Source organism: Coturnix japonica, chromosome 18 (genome assembly GCF_054131305.1).
Source record: "Coturnix japonica strain WE chromosome 18, WE-NBRP24, whole genome shotgun sequence".
Lineage (NCBI taxonomy): Eukaryota > Metazoa > Chordata > Aves > Galliformes > Phasianidae > Coturnix > Coturnix japonica.
This window is the reverse complement of record NC_140680.1, coordinates 13,100,018-13,126,943: the sequence shown is the minus strand read 5'-3', so window position 1 is coordinate 13,126,943 and position 26,926 is coordinate 13,100,018. Positions and strand designations below refer to the sequence as shown.

Genomic DNA, 26,926 nt, shown 5'->3' with positions numbered 1-26,926 from the left:
CAGGCACTTTATATTGAAATCTGTCTTAATTTCAGTTCAGCTAGTGTGTGAAAACACACAATGCAGCAGTATCAGTCCCTGAAGGAATAAAGACAGATGGAGCCCAAAATGGGCTTGGCATTGTGATTAAGTGAATCCTTCCAGAGTTGCAGGGAACCAGAGCTTGGTCCTGCCCAGTCAGGGGCCTGAGATCAGGTCAGTGGGTGAGGAGCCCCGTATGACAACCACCACTGATGTCTCTCAGTGGGCTTCATCCCCTGTTGTTCCCCTCCAAGTGATCTGACATGGCTGCTGCTGCTGGAAGAGGGCCTGAGAGCGGGCAGAGCTGTGCCAGCGATGGGTGGAAGAACCAAAGGGTGTAACAGGGTCCCTGGTGCGTGATGACGTGCGTTAGTAACAAGCTGCTATTTCTGGTCCCGAGCTTCCCACAGCTGTGCTTCCACTGATGGCTCTTATGTGGCTGTGGTGATGGAGAGCAGAGGGGGAAGGCTTTGGAGGTATTCCAGCAAACTTGGGAACGTGGAGGTGCAGAAGCAGAGTGTGGTTAGTGTGTGCTGAGGGCTTCTTTGCTTTTGAGATGTGGAGGGTTCACCTACCCCTGAAAGGGAGCAATAGAGAAATACGGGTGTTGTTGTCTGGGCTGATATCAGCATTAGCAGATGTTTTCGGATTCACACGCTTTTGGAGCTTTTCTCACCTAACTGCTGGAAAGGAGAAAGAAGAAGTGTTGCAGAAAGGACATCTCTGCTGTGTCTAATGGGATCAAGGCCTCCCCATGCAAATCAGCCGTACAGCTCAGACCACGCAAGCATGGGCAGCGAGCTCTCAGCGGCTTCGGCAATGGGGAGAAGCAGTGAGTGAAGGCTGAGCTGCTTTGCAAAGGCCAGAACAGGGCAGCACACAGGGTTGTGCCTGACTGGATAGGGTGCCAAGGGGACAGCTGAGCACAGTGCTGGCATCCCAGGGCATGGCCTCGTTTCCCACCCCATGGCTTGCATCTGTCCCTGTGCACAGGACGGTGGGTTGTGCTGGCACAGGGCACGCTCTCCAGGGAGGGTTTTGGGTGCCTCCACCCTGACCAGTTGAATGAGGCAGAGAGTTTTATGATAATTTCATGAAGGATTTAGTGTAGAAAGCTGATATTGCCCACAATAACCATGGTTTAGTGTGTGCACAGTGGGCAGAGAGATGGATGAGGAGTAGCCTCCATGGATGCACATCAGCGGGGAAGAAGAGAGCAGAAGGACATAACATCTCTTCTGGCCAACCAGGGCAGTCTTCCTCAGCTCCTGGTACACTCTCCTGCAGTGCTTCTAGGTTAAGAATGCAAATAGGACCTCGCTAATTGTCCTAATGAGTGGGAGGGCTGCTGCAAATGAGCTGAAATTGCCAATCAATAGAGAGTTGAGCAAACAGGTGGAGCATCCAGCCTGGCACCTCGCAGAACATCCATAGTTCATTTATTCTGACAAGTGCAATTGAGGTTTTGTTATTCATGACACCCTCTAAGCACAGCAGGAAACTGCCACAGTTTATTTTGTGCAGGGAGGGAGGGTGTGTGATGTGAGCTTTCTCTGCAGGATGGGGCCAGGAAGTCTCAGAGAAATTGTAGGGGGTTGTTGTGGATTTTCCCTTTCTCCCTTGGGGACTTTGTGGATTGCAGATCAGCGGATGGTGGATTAGTGGATCAGGAATTAGAAATGCATTTTTCATTTCTCTGTTACACACTAATGAACCGACAAATTTAATTTCTTTAAATCCAGCTGCTTTAGCTCAAATAAGTGAAGTCTTTTTCTGTCTCTTTTGGTAACCTCAGAAAAGCCTGAATCAAGATCTCCTTGGGCATCACGTCACAGAGATGCAGTTATTTGTCTTCAGCCTGTTGCTGTTATGAAAGTGGAGTCTGTTTGCAGAAGAGATCATTGCCCGTGGGTGTTGCTGCGTGGGGCTGTAGGCAGAGCTCCGTGGTGGGATGCAGCTCTCCTCCAACAGCCTGTCAGCACAGCCAGGTGACCTGAGCCTGCAGGAGCAGCGTGGCAGAGCCTGGTGGCTCTGGCTTCATATCTCACAGAATCACAGAATCACAGAATTACCCGGGTTGGAAGGGACCTCAAGGATCATGTAGTTCCAACCCCCCTGCCTAGCAGGGCCACCAAACATACACCTTTACTAGATCAGGTTGCCCAGGGCCTCGTCCAACCTGGTCTCGAACACCTCCAAGGACGGGGCAAGTTGCCTCCAGCCAACTCAGGCAGCCCTCTGGTTGCTCCTACATGCACATCTTTCTGACATGCAGTGCTACTGCTCTGCTGAGAGTCTGCATGGCACAGCATAGGTTGTTGGCTGTCTCTAGGTGAGATGTGCTCGGCTCACATCTCTGCATTTCTCCTGTGCTTAAGCTCATGTGCGTGAACGAAGCTGAGGTTGGATTGCTGTGGAGGGTCCCAGTGTGCAGCTGTGCTGTTCTGCAGGCCCTGTGGGATGCACCTCCCTACCCAAATTTGTGCCAGGGTAACACAGAGCAGTAAAAGGCATTTGTGTCATTAAATGCCTGACCAGCTGCGCTGTGGGACCTGATCTACAGGGGAAACCAGCTCTATTGTTACCCAGACACATTTTGGAGCTTTAAGTGAGATCTAAACAAAGCAGCCTTGGCTTTTTGGAGCAGGCTTTGTTCGTTCACTTTGTGATCTTGAAAGTGGGTCTGAAGTGCAGCTCGGTGCCAGCACCCAACAGTGCCGTGAGCTCATGCCCATGGCTCCATGGCTGGAGGTTTGCAGTGGGAGCACATGGCTGAGCACAGTGCTGGGGTGTCACTGCTCCCCAGTGCTGATGGAGGGCCCTGGGGCTTTGCTCGCCATATCTTGATTAACAATTAATGTGATGGAACTGGGAAGAGCATCTCATTTCTCCACCCAACCTGACAGATGATAATATATGTTTCTTGGTTTATTGCTGTGCCTTATTACAGCCTATTTATGATTGATTGAAAAGCAGAGGCTTTCGATAAAGAGAGACCTTTAATCTCCTGGCAGAGATGAGTGTGTTTCCCTTCAGGAAGCACTCAGTCTTTGCTGCTTTCTCTAACCCACTCTTTAAACTTGAACCTGGCGGAGACCAGAAAGAAGGCAGGATCAAAGCAAAGATAATTGGGATCGCTGGCTTCTGTGGGCAGTTTAAACCCATTATTCCTGCTCACTAACTAGTTATTCCTAAATAACTCTTGCTAGAGACAATTCAGCAGTTGCAGCATCTTCTTGATAAAAAGCTCTCAAATGTAATAACCATGGCAACAGTTGCTGAGGGCCGGCCATGGCGAGGGACAGAGCTGGGTTTGCTAAAGGACAGCAGACCCAACTTCACCAATAAGTGACTGTAATGCTCCAAGGGGACAATGTATGGTGAGCTCTGTGTGCCAGCCATTGGTCTCGTGGGGACCCATCTGTGTGCTCTGTCCTGGGGATGTGGTTTGCCTCAGTGCAGCTGTGCTTCATTGATGGTGGTGCATTCCCTTCCAAATGAAGTGGGGGTTCATTACCTGAAACCAGAGGAAACACAGGGATAGTCAATTAGGAGAGGCCAGGAAGGCAACCTCAGGAGGAGGCACAACCTCCTGTCCCAAGTCACAGATGTGCTTCACACCAGTTGTGTGCCTGTCTGCCCCAGGTATGACTGCATCTTTCTGCTTCTTTCTGGTTCACTGGGATGCAAATAACTGCTCTCCAAGAGCCCGTCCAGCCCAAACCTCCGAGCTCTCACTTGGACTCCAGAGGCTGCTTTAATTCTGGGTAGATTCAGCATTCACCACCTTTCAGTAGATCCTGCCCTTGTTGCTAGGCAGCAGAATTAAGGTAAGGAAAGTACCTCCATCAACTGAGTCACTTCTTTGAGTTTCAGTAGGACTCAATCGCATGAGGTGCTCCATTTCTTTTGGAAAAGTTCTCTTGTCCTTCCCAGGCACGGAAGGAATGAGAAGGAAAGACAGGCTGTGGAAGGTGGCCAGTGGGTCCTGCTCTTTGTGTGTGATGGCAGCAGGTGCTGCAGGCAGGTATCAGGTACAAATACCTGACAGGTTGGATTGCAGAGCTGCTGCTCTGCCATGGTGTGGAAACCAGCTGAGCTAATGGTGCTGGACCTGAGCCTGGGCCCTCAGCCCTTCTTCATGCTGTCCTCTTGCCCAGGGCATCTTTGGAGCACTCGCTCTCAGGACAAGGCTGAACAGACCTCTCCAGATGTTCTGGTCTTAAGCTCAGGTTGGGAGCAGTTTAGGTTATGAGATCCAAGCCTTTCAAATGCCACTGTGGGAACCATGTTATTTTTATCAGGCAATATTCTCTTTCTGTTGTCTTATCTAAGCGAACATTCTCTAAGTCTGAAAAGTAAGAGGAAACTCTAATATTAAAGAGAAGAAAAGAAGAGGCTGCTGAAAGGCAGCATTTCCACAGATTTCTGAGAAGGAGGCAGTAAATACTCCACCTCTGCTTAATAATAATAATAGCTGGGCTAAGTATCTCTAAAAATATAAAATAATGTGTGCCTATTTGGAATAGTCAACATCCTTATCAGCCTGCTGTCATCTCTGCAAATAAGTTTCACTAGAGATTCTGGGCATGATTTTCAATGGCTCTGAGCAGCTGGAGCTTCTTTGACTTCAGTGAAAAGTCTGAGTGCTTGGCACGGTGGCAAACCAAGCCTCTTCCTTTCTGCCTCAAATTGGGTCTTGATTCTAAGTGAGATGAATTTTCTCCTCCTGATAATTCTGTGCATCTGAAGTGATTACAGCTCCGCGTGAGTGCTCTTTGCCGAGATTTGAATGCAGCGTTTTCTTCCGTCTTAAAAAGGTTCCTTCGAGCTTCTGATGCTGGAGAGGGGGGGGAAAAAAAAACCCCGGTGGAAACTGTCACGTCTTCCCATGCAGATCGGAGATTAAAACTTGTATTTTTGTACAACACATACGGGGGCTAAATCAGAAAACTTCTGTTCAGGCGAGCAGGTTTTGGCTGTGCTGCTAAATTCTTCCCTGGCGATGGGAAGGCAGAGCCAGCGAGTGGTATTATTTGGAGTTCTTAGAGAGTGAGCTTTAATGTTTGCTTAACTCCACTAAAAATAGACACCGCCCTCTTTTCCTAATAGGCAGCATTTGTCACACTTGATTCATTTCCTCTCCCAAACTGAGTTCCTTCATGAATATTCATCCGTACTCCCCAGGAATCCGCCTGTCCTCAGAAGTTGTACTCGGTGGCTACGCCGTAACAACGCGACTCAACCTTTCCTGCTCACCAAATACCCAGAGCCTGAGCTGGGAAATGCTGCAATACCAACAGCTCTCATTGATTTCTGTCTTCTCTGTGAGCCCTGATTGCTCGTTATCCCTCTAGATGAGACCCTTAACAAGGCTCCCGTTCCTGTTGTCATAGCAGCGCTGCGTAGCCCAGTATCGCAAAGTCTCTGTCACTGTTAATTGTGTGATGGGAGGATCATTTTGGCAGTTTTTCTAGTGAGGATTAGGCCAAAAGGTCCCTTCTGAGCTATGATGAATGTGGTTGCCTTCAGAAGGCACTATAAGTCGGTAGTTACAGGGTATTTCTGAAGGGGGAAGCTTTGCACAATGGAGAGAGGGACAGCAGTCCTTACAGGGCTCTTCCCATTCATGCTCAGATGCTTCTTGAAGCAGGGAAAAAAACTGGGCTGCTATAGGGAAATATGAGATAGGATTTGTGTGTAAGGAGCTACGTCAGGAGCTCAGCCCTGCTGTCCCCAGAAGCCCCAAGCAAGGTGAAGGCCCCTGACCCTGAGCTGTTGGGCTGCAGGTTGGGGCTGCAGGGGAGCAATCTGCTGGTTGTGGGGGCAAAGTGTTGGCACGGGGCTGGAGGAGCCTGAGTTCAGCAGAGCTGCTGGATCCACCAGCCCTTGGCCAACAGGGTGTTACATGGAAGGACGTCTGTAGGACTGCACAACAGGTAACGTGTGCCACCCAGCAGTGATCCAGGAGGACACCTGGGACATTGCTGTGTGTCTGCTCCTGCACTCACTCAGCATCCTCACCCCGCTTGCTCCTCACCACCTCCCAGCCTTGCTAATTGCTGAACTGAGTCAGGAGTTGGATGTGATGGTCCTTATGGTCTGTTCCAGCTCAGGGTGTTCTGTGATTCCATCACTAGGGCTGGTAGATCTCAGCAGCCTGTTGTCCTCACGAGGAACACCCGGGGGGCAGATTCCTGTTGCCAGTGGGTCTTTGCCAGCAGGGAACAATATTGCTTTCCAGCAGAGGGCTTCATAGGGCTCGCTCTGATCTTGAGAGTGAGAAATACGTGGGTGAAAAGGAGTGATCTGTTAACAACTTCCTCCCTCAGTACATGCCCTGCTCCTGGTGGAGGAGCACGGAGTGATGCGGGTGCTGTTGGCTCAGCACGAAGGGGTGATTTATCAGCAGCAATGCCATCATTAGCTCAGGGACCTGCCTGTGACACCGGGTCAGCACGCCTGCTCCCTGCACAGCACTGCGTGGTTGTTGGCCAGCAGTGCTGGGCTGGGGTTGTGTGTCATCTGCAGCCTATGGCTTCTCATCTGCAGGCTGGCTGCTGGCTCAGCACAGTGCTGGGCATAGGATGGCTGACTCCCTGCGTGCTGAGGGATGGGATCAGCTGTGCTCCTTCCCACTGATCTCTGTTAATACAGAGGGCAGACGCATCCTCTGTGCATATTGCTGGGTTCACTCCAGAGCTCTGAAATTGAGCCAAAATAACCCATGACCTGAGTGCAGATACGAGCAATATTTCTAGAAGGATTCTAATTCTAAAGGAAAAAACAGATCCTCACCCCCTCAGCCTCTCCCCAGAGATGAAAACCTCCAATGGCTGCGCCCCACAAATGAGCTTTTTGTCTTCTTCGTACGTGCAGTTGGGAGCCAGATTTTTAAAGGCTGGCTTTGAATTTTACAGGCATTTATTATAGGCATGAATAATTGCTGGCACCGTGTTACCACTGCTGTTGTTTGCTCTTACGGTTTAGGCCAATTACATATGTAAGCCTCTGATTTACAAGCAAAAGCAGAACTAAAGTGGCTTTGTGGCCTACATTTGAAGAACAAGAAATGTGTCCCCAGTTCGTTGTAAGTCCCCAGGTTTGTGCCATGGAACATGGAGGTCCTTTGGCACAAATAAGGGTCCCAGATTGTCACAGGCATTGCTTGACATGTTATGTCTCTGCACAGCATGAAGGACATGGACACAGAGCCATGTCTGGGCAGTGGGAGCTTGCCTAGATTTATCCCATGGCAAACATGCTGGAAGATTTGTGCTGGAATTGGGGAAATTACAGAGAAAGCACACAAAAAGAAGGAATTTGAGTTAAACAGTGGGTTCTGCAAGATGGACTTAAAAGCAAAGTGCTATTTCCCAATGTGGTAATTGGCTTCTCTCTGGCTGTCAAGGGATCCCTCCTGGGGGCGAAGGACAGCCCAGACCTGCTGCTGAATATCACATCGATCAATTGAGATCAAGTTGAGATTTTTTTCCTTGCTTTTGCACAGTGGGTGGGAGTGGGGAGCAGTGGGGTTGGGTGGGTGTGTTGGCTTCCCTGCAGGGCTGGGTGGGACAATCCCATCCTGCTGTGCCAGTACCACTGTGCACCAGCAGCTCTGGGATGTGGAGCTGTGCGGATCCTCCTGGGGCTGATGGGGAGATGCTGCTGGGGGAGCTGAGTGAGGGCAGGAGCTGCAGGAGGTGTGAGGCCAATGATGGCTTCAGCAGCAGCCATAAGGGATGTTGTCTGCAGGAAGCAGCAAGAGCTGTGCTTGGGAAGGAGGCCAGACTTCATAACTGAGGGGATGGCCGGGGGAGGGTGATGCACTCATGTCGTCATTAGTGCAGTGCAGGTGGCTCCTTACCTTGCTGGGTTTGTGCTCACTGCTTGATGCTGGCGCAGCTTCCCCTGTGTAACTGGGCTGGAGTCGATGTGACTGTGTCATGCCGAGCTGATGATGCTGGTACAGGATGTCCTCCCCAGTTCCTGTGCAGCAGCCTGTGACGCTGCCCTGGGGATGTCTGTCTGTGCAGGAGGAACTGGGGAAGGACTCTCAGTTCCCAAAGTGGTTTCCCTCAGGAATGTGCAGCTCCTGCAGGTCGGTGCTGCCTCCCCCAGCCCTACAGGCAGAGCTGGGCACACACCATGGCTGGGAGAGCTCCACGGGGCAGCTGCTCTCCTCTCTCCTCCTGTGACCTACAAAGGACAGATGGAAATGCAAACCCAGATTTGTTTACTAGGCTGTGATCAGCTGGGGCTTTCTGCCCCGGCAATTGCTGACAACTATACTCTCCTAATGTGCCTTTGCAGAATGTGTGAACTCCTACCTGTGTCACCTTCCCATCCCCTCCCAGTAACACTGAGCGGTGGGAAGCAGCCATCACAACAGGTGCCATGAGTCTTTCCACAGTTCGAGTGCTGAATAAGTGCAGCCCCCCCTTCTTCTTTCCCTCTTCTTGTTTAAGCTGTTTCTGAATCCTGGCATCTCAGATTTTTTTGTGCCCCAGGGATTCAGCCTTTACCTCCCGTCCTGGAGAACACACCTCTGGCACCCCTGTAGCTGCTCTCTGCTATGGTATTCATCTCAAGATCTTCCAGGCTTTTCCATACCAAGTCTGTCTGTTGGCTCCCTCCTCCACTGGAGCAGAGGAGGGCTTTTAGTCTTTGCCTTTAAGGTCATGAAAACTTAATTAGTACGTTGGCTTTCTGCATTGAGGTGTCCCTTCTCTCCATCCCACTGATGTAGGACACACTGCTGAAATTCCCCTCTTCTTGCATAAATGTCTTATTCCACTGCATCTTTTATGCAGCGTTCCCTTCTGAAAGCGCTTTGCCTCCTGCTCCAGCCCTTTCTGAGCATTCAGTTCAGCTGTGGTACCTGCTGTGGCTTTGTTTCTGATGTATGCATATTCATTGCTTTATTAACATATTGTTTTAGCTGGTTTGGTCATTTAAAGTCCTTGGGAGCTTGGTTGCTAGTTTTTTCTCATGGCCTTTCTCTGACAATGGGATCCACAGTGCTTACATTCATCCTTCCTGTGTGAGTATCCTGAGCTAATTGCAGGCTGCATCTCCAGCCAGCTCCCAAAGGTGGGTCATTCCCTGCAGGATGGGCCTGAGACCATCTGCTATGGGGCCAGTCACCATTTCTGCTCACTTCCAGTGACTGAATTCCTCAGTAACTTGAAAACAAACAGTTATAGATCTCACTACAGCAAATGTGAAGCCTTTGACTATAGACTCACCTTTCTGAATTAGCCTGGGCAGGCTCCTTGCAGATACAGAGTTTGCTTCTCCAGGGATGTATAGACACAGATTGGATCATGGCACCAAGGGAGCCCCGGCAGCACATTGAAACTTGGTATCTGAGCTTTAGGTGTCTGACGTTAAGTGAAATGAATCCAACACTTAGAAAGATTGGGGGAAACGTTTCTGTCTTATTTTACATTTGGAAAATATGAAGGTACGTAGTGACTGTTTGAAAAACAACAACAGCAATAATAACAGTAATTATATGTGGGTGCAATTTTCCCTTATCTTTGAACTGAAGCTACTAGAAAAATCACTGCTGTGCTGATATTTGGCAGCGACGCCGATGTGAGTACCCACTTGTTTCTGAAAAATGCTGCTGGATTTTTAATGACCATCAGCAGCACAACCTTGATTTTAAATGTCATCCTAAATGTAGCAGTTCCAGCCTCCTCTGCCGTAGCGTGTGGGTGTTGAAGGGATGAATCAGAAGGCAGAAAGCATTACTGGTGCTTTCTGTGACTCCCAGCTTTTCCTCGAGGGCTTCCCACCCAGGAGCTGCCCTCAGGAGCCCAAGGGCCCATCGGCATCACAGAGCCCGCTCCCTGCTGGCATGGAAGGACCTTGCCTAACCCTAACCCTGCCCTCTGCTGATGCATGGAAGTCAACTTGGAGATATATCCGGGAGTCCTGGTGTTCCTCCGGTCATACTTTGTGTTTATAAAAAATAGAGATTTGCAAATGCAGCTTTTAGCTCTATCTCCGCTTTCCCCCTGGAAGTGTTCCCCAGGCTTCTCTTCTGGAGCTGAAATTCTCTGTGCTTGGCATTTGCGAGCTGGTGATTTGCTTTTGTAAATGGAGCAGAGTCTCAGCTTTGAATTATGACTCAGTGAAACAAATCTCGTTTTCCACTTTAAAATTATCCTAATAGCACTCTGTTAAACCCTGTGGGACCAGGAACAGCCAAAGTTGGAAACATGACAACTGCGCCGGGTGCCGTTGTGCCTGCCATCCAGCACTTCCCCTGCGCTTGGATTGAGTGGGAGAGGTTGCAGGAAGGCTTGGAAGTGATGGGCCTTTGGTTTGGGAGCAGCCCCTTCTGACACGTGGGGACGCTCGGGGGGCAGAATGGGCTGGGGAGTCTGTAATACTTGGTGTAATGCTTTGTGTTGTGTGGTTAGCAGAGGAATGCAGGGAGTGGAGGAGCAGATGGCGGGGTTAAAAAAGGACAGTGCCGCTCGGAGGTACTGCTGGAAGAGCCAAGTGCTGTTCTCACACTTTGCATTGTGGCTTATGGAAGGGCTGCTCAGTGCCTGCGCTCTTCCGGCCGTCCCAGTGGGAACAAATGCTTTTATTTTATTATTAGCACTTGTCTTAAAGAAGAAGCTGCTCAAACGAGGAAGCAAACAGATAAATAGAATAACCATCAGTGGCCGTAGCCTCGAGCTGCCTTTAACGTCTCCCAGGATTATTGGTGTGATGTGTTCTCCAGGCACTCGCTGCCTCTCGAGAGCACAAATGGAATACTGGGGGTCCAGCAGCCGACAGCGAGGCTTTGTCCTTGTGGTGCCCTGGTGGTGTTTTGCATTGTTTTGTTTTACCTAAGGTGAGCAAACGGGTTTTGTTTGACTGTTGGAGGAACTCAGGGCATAATTCAAGGCACGTGGTGCATGTTGCAGCTCTTTTGGGGTGCTGGGGCCTTTAGAAGCAGCAGAGAGCCATGTAGGAGCTTTTGGGTGCTCCCGTGTTTGCCACCCATTAGGCCAGCAGAGGTTTGGAGGTGCCTGGAGGCACTGCCCATCGCGGGGCCCATTGGCAGGAGCTGCTGCCACCGCTTGCAGTTGTGCTTGGGTTTCCCTGTCCGTAAATCAGGGAGGGCTTTGAAGTGGCTCTGATGAAAAGCACTGGAGGAACTCAAGGACGCAGCATTAATCTTGCAATATTGTTCTTGTTCCTTGCTGTGTTGTGATTTTGAAAAGAAATCAACACAATTCTTGTTGGCTATGGCTAAAATTACATAGAAATAAATGAGTTTTGCCCTCATAGAAAAACACTCACTCTTTATTAGTGCAGCCTCTGATGAAACAAAACCCATCCTTAGGCAATGAGATAGATTTGACCTATGGTGCAATAACAGCCTTTCAGAATTGCATATTGTTTCATACGATGGCATATAGAGCCCTAAGGTTGATTTACGCCTCAAAGCAGAGTGTGTGATTGAGCACCGAGGGAGTTCCTGTGCTGTCCTTCTCCACACACCACAAAGCGCCCGCTCGTCCCTACCTGGAGCATCAGGAACTCAGCAGGGATCCACAACCCAGCACAGCCCTGCGAGGGAGCAGCGCCGTCCCTGATGGCTGCAGGAGGGGCGTGAATCCCCCCAAGCCACCCCTAAATCACAGAGCACTCTGCAGCAGGCAGCACAGCCCATCCCTCACCATCAGGAGGACAGGCAAGCTGGGCAGACGTCTGCGGTGCTGCTTCACCTCCAGCTCCGCGCTGACAGCGTGAAGTTGATCGCCCCCAAGAACCTGAGAGCTTTTCATCATAAATCGTTTGTGGGGTTGTGATTAAACTCCTGGAAGCTGAGCTTGCACCTGGGGCTCTGTGTGTGCTGCTATCGGTGGGTGCATGAGCAGCATCGTGCAGAGCTGAGCAGCTCAGGGCTGTGCTGGGGCTCTCCCTGGCCCAAAGTGTGACTGTCCTGCCCAGTGCTCTGCTGCTGCGTGACATCTCCAGCTGTTCTTTTTATACCCACAGATAGAAATACAGCCCGTCATCGTGCTGTTTGTGAGCATTAGCAGAACAACCTGCCGCAGCTGATTTTATTACAGCACCTAAGATTTTATTGTCCAGACCTGGTATTCACTTTTCTACTCTGCTGCACGGCGAGGTGAGGAGCAAGAGTGGTTTTACTGCTTTGCTGCAGCTCTGCCTTGCTGCTGGCAGGGCTCCTCTGTTCTCATTGCTGGCTCTGGAGCAGTTGCCCTGGGCCATCCCTCACTTCGTGTTGACCCTGACAAGTGCTGGGCTCTGGCTGCACTGCCTGCTCCCTGTACCTGGCCTGCTGCATCCTGGGGGCTTTCCGATTCACTGTGCCATCTTTTTATTTAATGACTTGGTTTTACAGCTCTTTGTATAAATCTAATTATCCATCTGTTATGCTACATAATGGCACTGCAGCTTGCCTAATTGTTTCCTGTTCTAAAACATCACCCTTGCCTGGCTCTACCCGCTCCAGGCTCCTCTACGAGGCCAGCACGTGGGCACATGGGGCTCTCCATCCTGGGAGCACCACAAGGCAGCTCTGCCTCGAGCCTGAGGTCCTTGGCTCTGGTTTCTCAGCTCACTGAAAGGGCCCATGTTGGGTGGTTGTGTTTCCAGAGCACATCAGAGAGCAGAGCCCTCCCCAGTTCAGCCCAGCATCGCTGTCCCCAGAGCTCTGGGCATGGTGGCCTTATCTGCAAATGGGAATTGATGGCAATCCTGCCTTGAGCAGGGACACTGCGGGGCTCCTCGTGAGCCCAGGCTGATATCTGGCTGATATCTGGGACACAGAGAGCAAGCCAAGGTTCCCCCAGCTTTTGCCAGTCACTTCTGTGCTATTTCTGCCTTTGTGGCATGAATCACGCTCCCTTGGTTTAAGTATCACATTAGCCCATCAAAACCCCACAATCACGCTCTCAGCTCCAACTTATTCTCCGCAGTTCTTTTCTCCTCTTAGCAACAAATACTCAATAACCTAATTGCTCATTAAAAACCACGCTTGCATCTATGTAATCCATTATGTCACGTTGAGACACGTTGCTCTCGCAGGGATGCTGCTGCTCCCCCGCTACCGCGATGAGCGCCTGGCTTGGTAGAAAGTGAGAAGGCAGCATTGCATTGAAGTGGAGATTTTCATCTTCTCAGGGTTTTTTTTTTTATGTCTCTCCTATATTCCGTGCTTTTGAACATCTAACGTCTCTTTTATGCTTCACATCTTTCATACGAAATTGTTGTATTGTGTTGCCGACTGAAACCTAGTTTTCCTTTTGTCAAGTTTTCCCCCCTCACCCCACTTTTCTTCTCCGCCGTATTTGGATCAGCACGACTTCTTAGGGCTCCATTTTGCTGGGCGCTTTCACGTCTCCTCGGGTTGTAGCACTGAAGGCCTTTCTGATGGTCCAGCTTTGGGGCTGATGCTTTCTAGGGCGGCTGTGCTGTGTGCAGACCTGGGGCTGGGCTCTGGGCTGTGTGTTCCTCCTCTTCAGCTCTGAACCATCACAGGTGGCTGCTCTGTGCTCGGGGCTATTGTACTGCCCAGCACATCTCACTCTGTGCCTTCAAATGTCCCATCTCTTTTTCCATAGCGTGAGGCTCTGCAGCAATGGGAAGCCTCTGTGTTAAATATGTATTTTTGTGAGAGGTTTGCTCCCCTCTGCGCGTCAGCATCATTTGCTTTGTGCTGCAGCAGAGGCAGCCTGCTGGGCTGGCATCACACAGCGGGGCCGGGTGGCTGGTCTGCAGGGTGGGGGGGCTGCACCATTATCTGCATTGGGGTGTCTCAGATCTCAGATATAAAATTCAGGAGGTGCAGCCAGTTGGTACACACCTGGGGAGCTGCAAGGTCTGAGCTGCCTATTACGGCATGGAGCAATGGTGGGTTGCCATGTGCAGCACAAGGAGCAGAGCTGTTCCCACTTCTAGTGGGCACTGCTGAGTGTGGGGCACCATGTTGGTAGCAGAGCTCATTGCAGCCGTGACATGGGCATTTCCCATGGGAATATTTCATGCTGCAGCCGGTGCTTTGAATGCAATGGGACCCGTGCTCTTTGTGTACAGCACTCCTCACTTGGAGCGTTTTTATGCTTTCTTTCCTTAAAGCTGTAATTTGAAATTCAGCTGCACAAGAACTAGAAGCCCTTGATCACCCAGCATCTCCCTTCTGTTCTTATTCAGAGCCACAGGTTTAGAGCTGCAGGTGAGGTGAACCCCAGTCAAACCTTTTAGCAATTGCAATGGGCAGTTTTGTTTCTGTACCTGCTATTGGTCAGTAATTGTAATGTGGTGATTCCTGCAGGAGCTCCAAACCCAGTGGCCTCACAAGGACAGGTTGTTGGCCTTTTGGCTGTGATGCTGCTGGTGTTGTGCTGTGTTCCCAGTGCTCTCAGAGGTTACTTATTCCATCACCCTGCAAATTCCCAGCCAGATGCTGAGCTCTGAGGGCACCACACGCAGCCCAGGGCTGTGTATGGGGCAGCCCCAGTGTCCCATGAGCAGACTGTTGGGTGCTGTTGTGCTCTTTGCAATCAGAGTGAAGCCGCATCACTTCCCTGCCCGCTTCTGATCCTTGGCTTCCAGCACAAGCTAAATAGACTGTATTAAATTTTTTAGGCTGCTTCACAGCCTTTGATCCTTGCCTTTGATTTCCCACATGGTATCACAGTCCGCTGGTTCTGAAGAAACAAGAGGCCCATTAAGTGCTGCCCAACCCGGCGATGATCGTCCCTCTCCTGCATCTCACCACGCTCCCATCGAGGCCTGTGCTTGGGGACGTGCCCAGCCCCCCTCCATTGCCCACCCCCATCCCCACCTCGCAGTGCCTGGCTCCAGCAGATGCTCAGAGCGAGGAGGCAGCCCTTCCTACCAGGGTGTGGATTGTGCTCCGTGTGGTTCGTACATTGTGTTGGCAATAAGCAGGTCAAGAAATAAATATTCTGTGTGTGTCCTTGCCAGAGCAGTAGAGATGAGGGCGTTTGCCTGCCTGCCCTGCTCTGTGCTTCCAAGTCCCCGAGCCCCTCCACACCACTTGACTTCTCTGTTTTTTTTAATTTAAATCTAATTTTGCTGCTGTATTGCAAGCTCCGTCTAACCGGAGAGCTGCTGCTGCCTCAGGGCTGTGCTGCTGCTGTTCAGCCTTCGCACACCCTTCCAATGTGCAGACTGGATAAACTTTAAAGAGACTCTTTCAAATTTAGGCATGTGTGCCTTGGGTCATCCGAGGATGGGGCTCTGCATGGTGACAGTGTAAAGGCACAGCTCAGCAGGGAGTGCTCCCAGTGTCTGTTCTTTAGCAGAATGGGAGCCGGTTCCATGTGAAGGTGCAGGATTTGCAGCCCCCAGCCTGCAGACAGCTGCTCACTGCTGGGCCATCCCCGTCCTACAGCCCTGCTGCTGCTGCAGATGCTTTAGTTGAAGGGAAAAGGCTGCTTGGGGCAAACAGCCCAACCCGATGGCTGCAGGAAGGTGCTGGGAGGCCTTTGGTGCCTGCCGGGGTCAGGACTGCTCAGCCCCAGCTCTGTGCCAGCCTTGTTTCAGCTTCCCTGCCCTGTCCCAGGTTGCAGCACACTCATCACCTCACGCCTGCGCTCACCCGTGTTCATTTTTCTCCCCTCTCTGTGCTGTGGAGGCTCGTGGTGTTTTGGCAAACAGGCCCCGGCTGTAATAATTTCTGTCCCCTCGTGGGAAGTTATAACTCCAGCACAGTGAAATATAAACCGGCAGGAGATGGAGTGTTTCCTCCTGCAGCAGGCAGGCTCAGGTAGAGCTTTTCTTATCACTTTCTCTCCCTGCTGTTGTTTTGCCCTTCTCAGCCGAAGGACACGGTCACCCTCCTCCATCCAGAGAGCAAAAATGTGCTGCACTGATACAGTGGCACATTAAATTGGTGCCAGGCAAAGGCTCCCGGAGCCTGGGGAGGAGGCAGCAGTGGGAGGCATAAATAGTCTTTGCCTTGTGGCCAAATCCGTGCATCCTCACTGCAGCAGAGTGCGGGGCAGTGCAGGTGGCCCCAGTCACCACCAGTCTGCAGAGCTTGGAGAGTTGGCCTGGGGTGGGATCTGAAGGTACAGAGAAATGGACCAGGGGCGCTGGGAAGGAGGGTCCGGTGGCCGCATCCCTCCTGATGTGAAGCTGCTGGAGCCTGAGTGCAGCACTTGTATGGGGCTGAGCCTCACCCCTGGAGCTGCACCCTGCACCCACAGCTCTGCCCTCCCTGTGCATCCAGGGCTGCTCGTTGTGTGCAGGCTCTGCCCTGCTGCTCTCCCAGCTTCGTTGCAGCCTTTTCCTGCTGCTGCTGCCAGCATCCCCTTATCTAGTGACAGATTAGCACAGGTTGAATTTTCGATGATAGCAGTCCACAGTCTGTCTCATTGTATTTATTTTGTTCGGGCTGCTTTTCCCTGGGCTTGACAGTGTAATTTGTACAGATCTGTGCTGAATTTTCCAAACCCTCAAATGAGCTTTTTGTTAGTGGACAATTGATGGCAGAGACATGAAACAACAGAAATGCTGAGAAGTGAGCGGCACGTCGAGCATCCAGGAAGGCTTCCCAACCTCCAGAGCTTCTCTTTGGCAAAAACTCCATGGTTCAGAGATTTTAATTAGATCTAATGCTCCGGGTGACCAGCCAAGCATTAAAAGGCAGAGCAGTTTTTCCGTTATATCCCTTGCTGTGGAGTTTTTTATTATTTATTTTAGATAGATGTGACAAAAGAACTTCAAGATCCCAGTTCTCTTTGAATGGCACGAAGAGCTCTGCAGTCTGAGAGCTCCTTTCCATGCACCGTGCTCCAGAACGTGCCTGCCTGCAGCCTTACTGCCCCCATTGCCTGGAGTAACATTAATGTGAGATTGGAGGGGGATTTAGGATCAGAAACTGTATTTCCAAGTCTCAGAGTTGCCAGCTCCTCATTGGAGTCTGGAAGCGCAGCGTTCTTGTTCTCATCCTCACCACTAATGGAGCTGCAGCTCCTGCCTGGCAGCACTTGGATGAGATGCCAGGCAGAACCTGAACCCCTGCATCTCCATTTCACCAGGAGAGCTCAGCAGAAGCAAACACAGCCCAGCTGTGCACACACGGAGGTAGAGACCAAAGCTGTCACTGCTGGAAACGGAGCTGGAAAAAACCGTCCTCCTGTTGCCTGGTTTGCAGCACAGCCTGTCTGGGTTCTGTGTCTCTGGACTCCCACAGGAGCCCAGTCACAAGCCCTCAGTATGTCTGCCTTGATTCAGCTGGGCAGAAGGGCGATGCAGGGTTCATCCACCTCTCTGGGGGGCTCTCCCTGCCCACTTGCTGCCTGGGGTTCATGTCCCACTCGGCAGCTCTGTGTGCTGGCTGTGTTGGACGGGTCTGCAGCACAACCCTGACAGCTCCGAGCTGATGTTCCCGTCCTGCCATTGTGCTCTTCCATCTTTGCCCTGGGGGAAGTGGCTGAGGCTGGTGCTGGGATGCAGCCCCTGTATGTGCTCACTGCTGGGGGCAGTGGTGGTTTAGCTGCCCTGGGCTGGGGTTGCTCACACAGAGCTGAGGGCTTTGCTGTCTTTTTGTGAGCTAATATCAAGCCACCAGTTCAATTCGAGGCTGCTCCCTACCCAAGTCCATTTATCCTCCGTTTTTGTTTTTTTATGACCCTGTCTGCCTCTGTCTCATTTCTTGTATGATTTTCAGCACTGGCTGCTCCGCAGCTTTCTGCAGCAGTGAGAGCTGGGGGTGTTTGCTGTAGCAGGGATGCTGACCTCTGTGTAATGTGGTGCAGTCGCTGCTTCAGAGCTGAGAAGAGGCTGAAGTGCTGGAGCTCTCCCTTTGAGCCAATGAGACCTGGGATCAGTGTGGGACTTCCTGCAGTCTCAGCCCCATTCTTCCAGCCAGAGGGACGCACTCAGCCTCCTCCAGTCCTTGAGAAGCACTCGATGAGAGATGTGTGGGTGGCCAGACCAGGCACAGTCTGTTTAAAGGCCCCGGGGACGGCAGGTCCTTCCTCCAGGTGAAGCTGGGGCAGGGCTGGTGCTGCAGCATGGGCACACAGCAGCAGGGGAGTACGGCTGTAAATCAGCACAGCAACACTGAGCGAGGGGGAGGCGAGTGCCAGGACAGGCCATTAAGGAGCAGAGGCAGCGCAGAGCTGCAGGATTAATGGAGCAGTGGCTGCAAGGCCAGGGTGAGGGCGGGCTCCTTGCTGGGGGCAGATGGGCAGGATGGAGGCACACAGCAGGGCAGCACGGGTTGCCCAGCTCGCCTGTCCCCATCTGCACTGCCATCCCCTCATTGTCCCTGTATGTGACAGGCCTTTGTGTTTTTGTTTGCAGCAACCCCAAAGTCCAGGTAGAAGCAATTGAAGGAGGAGCGCTGCAGAAGCTGCTGGTCATTGTGGCTACGGAACAACCACAGGCTGTCAAGAAGAAGGTGAGCAGGCAGGGATCACTCCTGGGCAAAGCCATTTGGGATGCAGCTCTCTACAGGGTACCACACCTTATAGTTTCTGCCAGTGCGACGCTCACACAAGCACGAGATCCGTGCTGCATCCATTCTGGGGACATCTGATGGACCCCATGCACCCCAGTGTGGTGCTGGTGGCCAGGCCACAGCCCATGGCCCTGATGGGTTGCTGCTGTGGTCTCGCTCATTGCACACAGGGGTGCACGTCATTGCCTTGGGGGACAGGCTGGATGCTGCAGCTCAGCTGTGGGGGGAGGCGGGGATGCCCGCAGCAGGCACCAGGCTCAGAGGGCTGCAAGCACAGGAGCTGACATTTGGAAGGAGCTAATTGCCAGCGCCCGCCCTGCGTCCTGCCCCCGGCTGTGGCCGGCAGCGGAGGCTGCGCAGCGTGTTGAGCGGCTCCAAGAGCCCCCAGCCAAATGTGCAGCGCTGTCCATTGGGTCGGGGATCCCTCGCTGCCTCCCCGCCGTGCTCCCCGGAGCGTGAGATCTAATTACCCTCCATTTGGCATCTGATGCCACCACTGTTTGTTGGCCATAACATTTTCTGTCGGCTCCTGAACATCCAGCCCCACTTTTTAACATGGTGACCTTCCGCAAGATGGAACTCGATGGGGTGAGGCAACTCACAGCTCTTTTGTTTGTCTTTAATGTACCCGCCATTGGGCAAACAGTGAAGTGCTGCATGAGTTTTAACAAGGAGCTTCCACAAAGATGTTCCTCTCTGGTCCATAGCAAAGCCTTGGGAGGAGCTGAGCAGTCCGCAGCTGTTTGGCTGCTCCCTCACTGCTGGGTGGGAGCAGTGCCTGCAGGAACCAACCTGCAGCTCAGTGTGCGATGGGAAGCGTGGCTGGGATGCACAGACCCTCACCAGCCCCTTCTGAGCCCCTGCTGGGTAAGGACCCTGAGCTCAGTGCCATCCATGTACCCACGTGGCACTTTGGGGCAGAGCTGAGGCCTTTTTCCAAGAGGAAAAACTGAATTCCCGCAGCCCGTTCCTGTGCCCACAGTGCCCCCAGCCCCCAGGCCAGGTGCCCATGATGGGTTGTGCCCGAGCCTGCAGGTTTCCGCACCGATGCTCGCAGCACTGTGCTGCAGCGAGGCCAGAAGTGCATCCTTCACTCCCCGGTCCTTTGGCCTATGGTAAGAAAGGAGACGGAAACATCACTGATTTACCGGAGGCAACTGCAGGGATGTAAAATAGTAACAAATGGGGTCGGGGAAGCAATGGCTGTCAGCTTGGATCTGTCCTCAGAGCAGGGCACAAGGCTTGCCATGGCACGGGGCTGGATCTCTATGAGACCCCCATGGCCCCATAGTTGTGCCCGAGGGTGGTGTCACCCAGCACTGTGCTGGGAGCAGCCATCAGAAAGGGGCTGTTGACCCTTGTTTACCCCTCTGTGCCAGCCCGTCTGTTAGGGACACAGAAGGGAGCACACGTGTGCTGCTGCCACACTCACAGTGTGAGATGTTGCTCCTGGACTGGTCCTCTGCCCTCATGAGGCAGGAGAGGTGATGTTCCCTGGTGTCCATCTCTGCCCATGGCCAGGCTCTGTGCCAAAGGCAAAGGGAAGGAACTGGGACAGTGCAGGTGCTGGCTGTGTGTCACCGTGGGTGCCCAACTCCTGCAGTGATGGGAGTTCAGGTGGGCATCAGCTGCGGGTTGTGGTGGGTGGGGTTGGGGAGGTTTGGGATGCTCTGCATGGCCGGGCTGTGTGGGCGCTGTGTGGGCAGCCTGTGCCCCCTGTGCTGCATTACAGCCCTGCTCCCCCTGCTCTCCTGCAGGCGCTCTTTGCTCTCTCCTCGCTGCTGAGGCACTTCCCCTACGCCCAGCAGCAGTTCCTCAAGCTGGGCGGCCTCCAGGTGCTGCGTGGGCTCTTCAGGCAGCCGGGGACCTCAGCGCTGTGTGTCCGCGCCGTGACGCTGCTCTACGACCTCTTTGTGGAGAAGGTGAGGGCTGTGGGACGGGGGGACGGAGCCCTCCCAGCTCCTGGGCTGGACCTGCAGCTCCCGCAGCTTTATTTCCACGTACCAGGGATTAATGCTGCAAATGTCAGTTCAAACGCCGCCTTTCCTCGCCACCGCTTGTTATTTAGTTTGTGCGTCTCTCTTACTCCAGAGAATGGGAGTTAAATCCACTTTCGCTCTGTTTATGGCCAATTTGCCCTGCAGATTATGGCTGCTTTAACGCTCAGATTCCAGGCTCCGCAGAGGAATGGCTGAGCTCTAAAACAGTTGTTCTCCATGGGATTATGTGAAGGTGCACGTTACTGTGATGGCTGAGATCCCATCAGGTGTGAGCTCTGATTCCCTGTATGGGAAATGCTGAGTCCCAGCCTGAGCCACTGATGGAGCACCTGGGGAAGGGTCAGCCCTGGCAGCACAGGTGAAGGCAGTTCAGCTGTGAGGCAGGAAGGGGTGGGGGCTGCCTGCTCCTCTTTTAGGCCTCATTGAAGGGCTGACTGCCCCTGGGGAGGGTTTGTGGTTGGAAATCTCTTCCTTGAGGAGTCTTTCGTGCAAGTCTGGATGTTCAGAGGTGGGTGAGCACCTTTTCCTTTGTAGCACCATTCTATTTGCACTGATCTCTCCTTCTGCACTCCTGTATTGCCCTTCCTCTGCATTGACCTTTATGACTGTAATGTATGCTGCCCTGTTCCTCTGCTACAGCACAAGGGTTGGTGGGCTTGGCTCCTCCTGCCACATCTCATGCTGCCCCTCATGCAGCCCCAGCTCTGCTCTGGCTGCTGGAGGTTCCTCATGCCCTGCAGAGCCTCATGTTTGTACCCACACGTGGCTGTTGCTGCCTGCAGCCCACCAGGCTCAGCCCCTTCCAGGGCCTGCAGGGAAAACCAAAACACGATGGAACCTGGTGGGGAGCAGGGCTGGGCCAGCAGGTTTGGGGCTGTCTGGGTGAAAATGTGCTTCTAAAATCATACAGTAACACCAGCCCCTGTGAGTGCTGGCTCTGCACTGAAGTGCAAAGCAGTGTCTGAATGATATTTGTCTCCTCTTTTTTTCATCCCAAATCCTGAATGCCAAAGTACATATGGGCATTCAGCAGCAGCCCTAATGGGAAATAGGGCATCACTCCTTTGTCTCTATGCCTGGCAGTTCAGTGGCACAGAGTGCTGTGATGGAGTGGGGATGGTAGAAAGAAGATATTGAGGGAGGGCACCATAGACACCCTTGGGTACCCAGCTGGCCATGGAGATGGGGCCATCCTGTGCCTATCACTGCTCTCCCTCTGCTCCTCTGGCTCTGGGTTTCTGCTCTTGGCTCCGCAGAAGCCTGAATCCTCCTTCATCTCCCTGTGCCATCACCTGCCCCCTGTCCCCCACAGATGCTGCTGGAGGACTCTCAGCACAGCGACCACATGGAGAAGGTGCAGCAGTACCGGCGGGTGCAGCTGGTGCCGGCGGTGCTGGAGCAGGACTGGTGTGTGGCTGTGCCGGGGCTGCTGGCTCTGCCGGAGCACGACGCACGTGAGAAGGTGCTGAAGGCCGTGTCGGTGCTGATGGAGCTGTGCAGGGAGCGGTTCCGCGGGGACACGGCGCTCAGTGCCACGCTGGGGATGCTGCGCAGTGAGTACGAGGAGCTGGCAGCTGCCGAGCGCAGGGATGGCGATGGGGACGGGTACTTCCAGGAGCTGCTGGGCGCTGTGAACAGCATCGTGCGGGAGCTGAGCTGAGGATGGAGCTCGGACGGGTCGGGACAATGGTGTGATGTGTGCTGGGCTGTGTCAGTGCACCGGGAATAAATGGCTGAGCTAAGGGAGCTCCTCCTGTGTGTGCCAATGGGTTTGTTACCGGACAGAGGTGCTGGGGGCTCCGTCCTTCACAATGAGCATCACTGGGAAGGTCTGTGCCCAGAGGGATGGAGCAGTTCCAGCTCACACTGCTGCTGCCCTCCAGACAAGGACCTGCTGCCAGTGCCCTCTGCAGCCCAGTCTGTGGGTCCACTCCTCCCATCATAGGACATAGTGGGTGCTGAGCTGTTCCTGGCCGTGGCTGTGGTCGGCCGGCTGTCACCGCTGCAGGGAGGCACTTATTGCAAGTATTGATTTTAGTGTTTGTTTTTCTCATTCCTTGGGTTTCTATTGGAGCTGCCTCCCTGGGATTAAAAACCTGCTTTGGTTTTGTTCCCCAGCACCAACCATTCCCAGCTGCCTGCTCAGGGCTGGGGTTCTGTAGGGTTAAGGATAAGCACCATCTGATGGCTGTCACTGCTGGGGTAGGTCTCAGTGCTGGGCACCATGCAGTGCTTAATGGGGTTGAGGTGTCCTGGCCCCATGGCCCTCATGGTCCCCAAACTCCGGGGCTGTATGTAGCTCTGTGTATTGTGCCCTCTGTATGTGTGGCCCTGTGCTCTGTGTATTGTGCCCTCCTCGTGGTGGGGGTCTGGGGCCACCTCAGGGCAGCAGTGAGGACAGTGGTGCCCATGGAAGCACAGTCACCAGTGCTGTCCCTGCCCTCAGCAGGGTTCAGTGCAGGGGTTGCAGTTCTGCCAGGCTTTGCCTTTCCTGCTTTCCCCCCCTGCTCTGTTTGTCCCATGGTGCCCAGGTGTGTGGCTGCACAGATGTGCACAGCTCAGAGCCACAGGGTGAGCGGCTCATGGCCCAGTACAGCCATTGGCATTGCCACCAACTGCTGGAGGATCGTGGTGGAGGGAGAACACTGTCCTGAAAGGAAGCTGATCCTGGCATTGCTTACCAAGGAGCGCTCTGGTGCTCAGGGAAGGTGCTGCTGAGGTACCTGGGCAGTGTGGGCAGCCAGAGCCCAGCAGGCAGCACAGCACAGCGCTGCATTGTGCCTCATGTAAGCTGAGCACTGCGTGGGATGAGCTGCTCCTTTGGGCGCAGGGCAGCTCCTGCTGTGCTCCTCCACCCACAGAGGCAACAAACAAACAGCTGTGGTGTCCCTGAGCAGGGCAGCGCTGGCAGCACATCCCCGTGTGCTCCTCAGCTCTGGGCTGTGCTCACGCTGCTGCCAGAGGAACAGCCTTCCCTCCAGCACTGCGGATGAGACGAAGCGCACAAGTCCTTCCCCAGAGCTTAATTGCATCAAGCAGTAATTACTGTAATTCTTTTCAATTGGCTCTAATAAAGTTACGGTGCCGCTCCTGTGCTGGATGCTGCCTGCCTGGGCCCTGCTGGCTCCTGAGGGCTGGGGATGCTCCCAAAGTTCACAGCCCAACATGAGTTTGTGTTCACACTAAACCTGGGTGGATTCAAGTGTCTGTTTGCTGCAGTTTGTGGTGCTGACAGGTGGGGATCCGGAGGAGTGGGATGTGTTTATGGCATTAAGGTGCAGCATTGAGGCCCTGGGTGTTTGTGGGGCTGCAGCCAGCACTGACACTGCAGGGCATCGTCACCCGTCCTTGGAGGCAGCAGCACTTGGGAGCAAAATGGGCAACATTAACTCCTAATCCTGACCTGCAGCTGGTAACCTGACAGCAAAGGGCTTGATACAGTAAACCGTGATTGAGGTAAATGGAATTATAAGCTAAGCACTGCCAAGGAGCTGCTCTCAAACTCAGTTACAGTCACAGCACTGCACCAACCCCTGGCCACGAACCACTCACAGCCTTCTGGGGATGGAGGGACCTCGTTGGTGGGAGTAAAACACACCAACACCCACAGTGTGTAATTAAATAGGGGTGAAGCGATGCCTGTAGGTTCATCACTGCACAGCACTGCAGCCGGAGCTAACGAGAGCTGCTGGGAAATGCACACAGCGCCAACAGCACGAACAGCACAACGCAGGGTGGGAAAAGCAACTTTATTGTGTCCTGCAGCAACAACATCCGCCGTCTGCAGCCGGGCATTACCGCTCTGGTGTCACACAGAAGCCAGCAGGGACCCCAGCAGCCACGGGGGGCACAGGGATGGGAGGCAGCACAGGGAGCACTGCAGCCCGTCCTGGCCCTGCCCAGCCGTGTGCCATGCAGCTCCATGGCAGGAGCTGCTCGCTGTGTTCTCAGCTCCTTTTGGCACTCACAGCTCACTGGCTCTCGGCTCCCAGCAGGATCCACATACACACAATAATCTATTTGTAAAACCTTTTTTTTTTTTTTTTGAGTGAAAAGCCTTAATTTTTCCCTCTGGATCACAAGGCAGAACGGCCGTCTCCAAGCAGGACGGTTCAGCTATCAGCGTTAACTGTTAGTGTTAGTGTAAAACCTCTTTGGTTATAGAATATTTCATTTAAAGCGAGATTATACAAAATAATTTCCAGCTAGAAATACACCCCTGGAATCTAAAAGCAATCTAAAGGAACACACTCCCGCAGTCTGGAGCTATACTGATAGGATTCGTGATTTGAGTATTTCCCCACATGATCTAAACAAAGTTATCAAAATTATATTAAGTAAATACATTTGGAGGAGTAGGAAACTCCTGAGAATCCTCAGGATGTTAAGAGCAGAGTTCTGGCAGTAGCAGTAGTGGCCTAAAGGAAAAACTGACCGACACGGGCACCTCTAAATGCTCTCCATCGCCTTGAACTCGCTGAGCGCCTGCACCGGGTTCACGTGCTTCTTCTGGGACGCCCGCTTGATTTTGGTCTGGGTCTCGTCCTGCTTCTCCCTTTTGACCAGGGGCTTCTTCTCCGGAGCCTTCATCTTCCAGGACACGGCGGGGAGGTTGAGCGAGGCCATGCCCTGCGACTTCTGGTACTTGGTGGACGCCACGTAGGACGCCTTCACCGTCTGCACCACCGCGTTCATCAGGTTCTTGGCCGCCTGGATGAGGGACATGGCGCTGTCCACCTGCAGGGAGGGAATGGGGTTACAGGAGGTGACAGACCCCAGCAGCCCCACAGCAGCACCCTGAGCTCTGCACTGCACCCACCCCACAACTGCTCTGATGGCTTTGCTCAAAGCCTGGAACCCATCCACACAGTGATGTTCCCCTGCTGACACTGCGCCCTGCCTGCTCCATGCTAATGGCAACCGAAGGGATCTGTGCTCCACTGTTTGCTTTTGGGACTAAGCTTTAAAAGCAGCTTATTCTCTAATGAAATTAATAAAATCACAGCAATATCTTAATTGCTGATAATAAACATTTAAATCAGCCGGGAACATGAAGTTATATTACAAAGGGAGGAGCGCAGTGTTATCTTCACCGGGCCTGGAGCCCTTTGCAGGGTGGTTCCTACTGACAGGAGCTTTAAAATGAGACAGAATTCCCTTGCAGACATGGGGCCTTCCCCTGTAACCTGACAGAGCTGAACAGCACCCGGCAGCACTCAGCCCCATGGGCAGATTGCAGGGGAGCAGATAAAGCGGCAGATTAGATGGCAGATGCCTGCTCACATAACTAATTTATGGCAGGAGGGGATGTACGTTCTGAAGAAGCTGAATAATGGCAGTAAAACCCTGGAGTCCACATTACTGTGTAATGACACATCCACTCCTCTGACAGCACGATGCCTTCAGCCTCCCACAGAGGAGCACATCAAGCAGCAGAGCTGTGTGGCACCAAACGTCATCCTACGTACCCCAGACACGACGAGTTCCCCTCCAAGGTTCTGCACTTCAGCCTTCACTTTGCTGCAGATGTTGAGCTGGTGGCAGTACAGGGCGATGCGCTGCAGATAGGCCAGCAGGTCCTGCTTGCACGCCGAGTCGGGGCACTGCAGGGAGAGACACAGCAAGGGTTGGTGTGGGGATGGAGTCCATGGAAGTAACTTGTTCAGCTTTGCATTTTCCAGCACCCCACATGCTCATGTAGGGAACCCAAACACCCTCCAATGCCCCACTGTGATACCCTGCGACACACTGACACCCCGTGATACCCTGTGATTCTGTGGTCTGGGTGGCAGCAGTTGCCTTCGTGCCCCCCAGCCAAGCTACGAACACACCGAGGCACCTGCAGCTCTCTTGGTTTCCATCAGCAAAGTGAAAACTGCATAACAAAGAGGTGAGGTCTGCTGGTTATTTTCTTAAGTGAATCAATACCAGCCAGCAGTGCAAGATGTTTTAGGGAGAGCTCACAAACACCGTGGGCCAAGGAGTTAATGAAACCCTGCCATTAGCATCTGGGAAATGCTGTCCATCTCCTGAGCAGCTCAGCTGGGGCTGAGTGCTGACACACACACTGCAGCGTGGCTGGGGGTTGTGCACAGCTTGGGGTGCTGTACGGGTGGGAATTAGGAAGAGCCTGTGGTGGCAGGAAGCAACCAAACAGCAGTGGGAAGGTAAGAAATGGGATCAGAGATATTATTTAATAGCAGACATCAATATGACATGACTGGGAAACCCACAGCCTACACTGTGTGCGCTAATTCGATGAGCAGAGCGGAGAATTCAGTTCAAAAACCAATGATGTCTGCAAAGAGAAACTACCCAAGATAAAAGACAGCATCCAAGGCTGGATGTGGCTCTGGGCAGCCTGGGCTGGTGGTTGACAACCCTGCACGCAGCAGGGGGATGAAAAGAGATGATCACTGTGGTCCTG

At 52.9% G+C, this 26,926-nt stretch overlaps 2 protein-coding genes across 9 annotated transcripts in view; one reads left to right on the top strand and one right to left on the bottom strand.

The window, feature by feature from the left end:
- The window catches only part of SIL1 (SIL1 nucleotide exchange factor), a 90,075-nt gene extending 67,830 nt beyond the window's left edge, over positions 1-22,245 (top strand). For 4 of the 5 annotated variants that reach the window (XM_015876024.3, XM_015876023.3, XM_085519314.1 and 1 more), the window contains 3 exons: positions 18,343-18,439; positions 20,257-20,421; positions 21,812-22,245. In XM_015876024.3, the coding sequence (XP_015731510.2) occupies positions 18,343-18,439; positions 20,257-20,421; positions 21,812-22,159 (610 nt within the window). In that variant the 3' untranslated portion in view covers positions 22,160-22,245. Of the gene's footprint in view, positions 1-14,701; positions 14,928-18,342; positions 18,440-20,256; positions 20,422-21,811 lie in introns of those variants that run through there. The other variant, XM_085519315.1, reaches the window with a different exon arrangement.
- Positions 22,246-24,229: 1,984 nt separating this feature from the next.
- The window catches only part of CTNNA1 (catenin alpha 1), a 97,118-nt gene continuing 94,421 nt past the window's right edge, over positions 24,230-26,926 (bottom strand). For all 4 annotated transcript variants that reach the window (XM_015876000.2, XM_085519296.1, XM_085519297.1 and 1 more), the window contains 2 exons: positions 25,968-26,102; positions 24,230-25,236 (listed from right to left, as the gene is read on the bottom strand). In XM_015876000.2, coding sequence (XP_015731486.1) covers positions 24,949-25,236; positions 25,968-26,102 — 423 coding nt within the window. In that variant the 3' untranslated portion in view covers positions 24,230-24,948. The remainder of the gene's footprint in view (positions 25,237-25,967; positions 26,103-26,926) is intronic.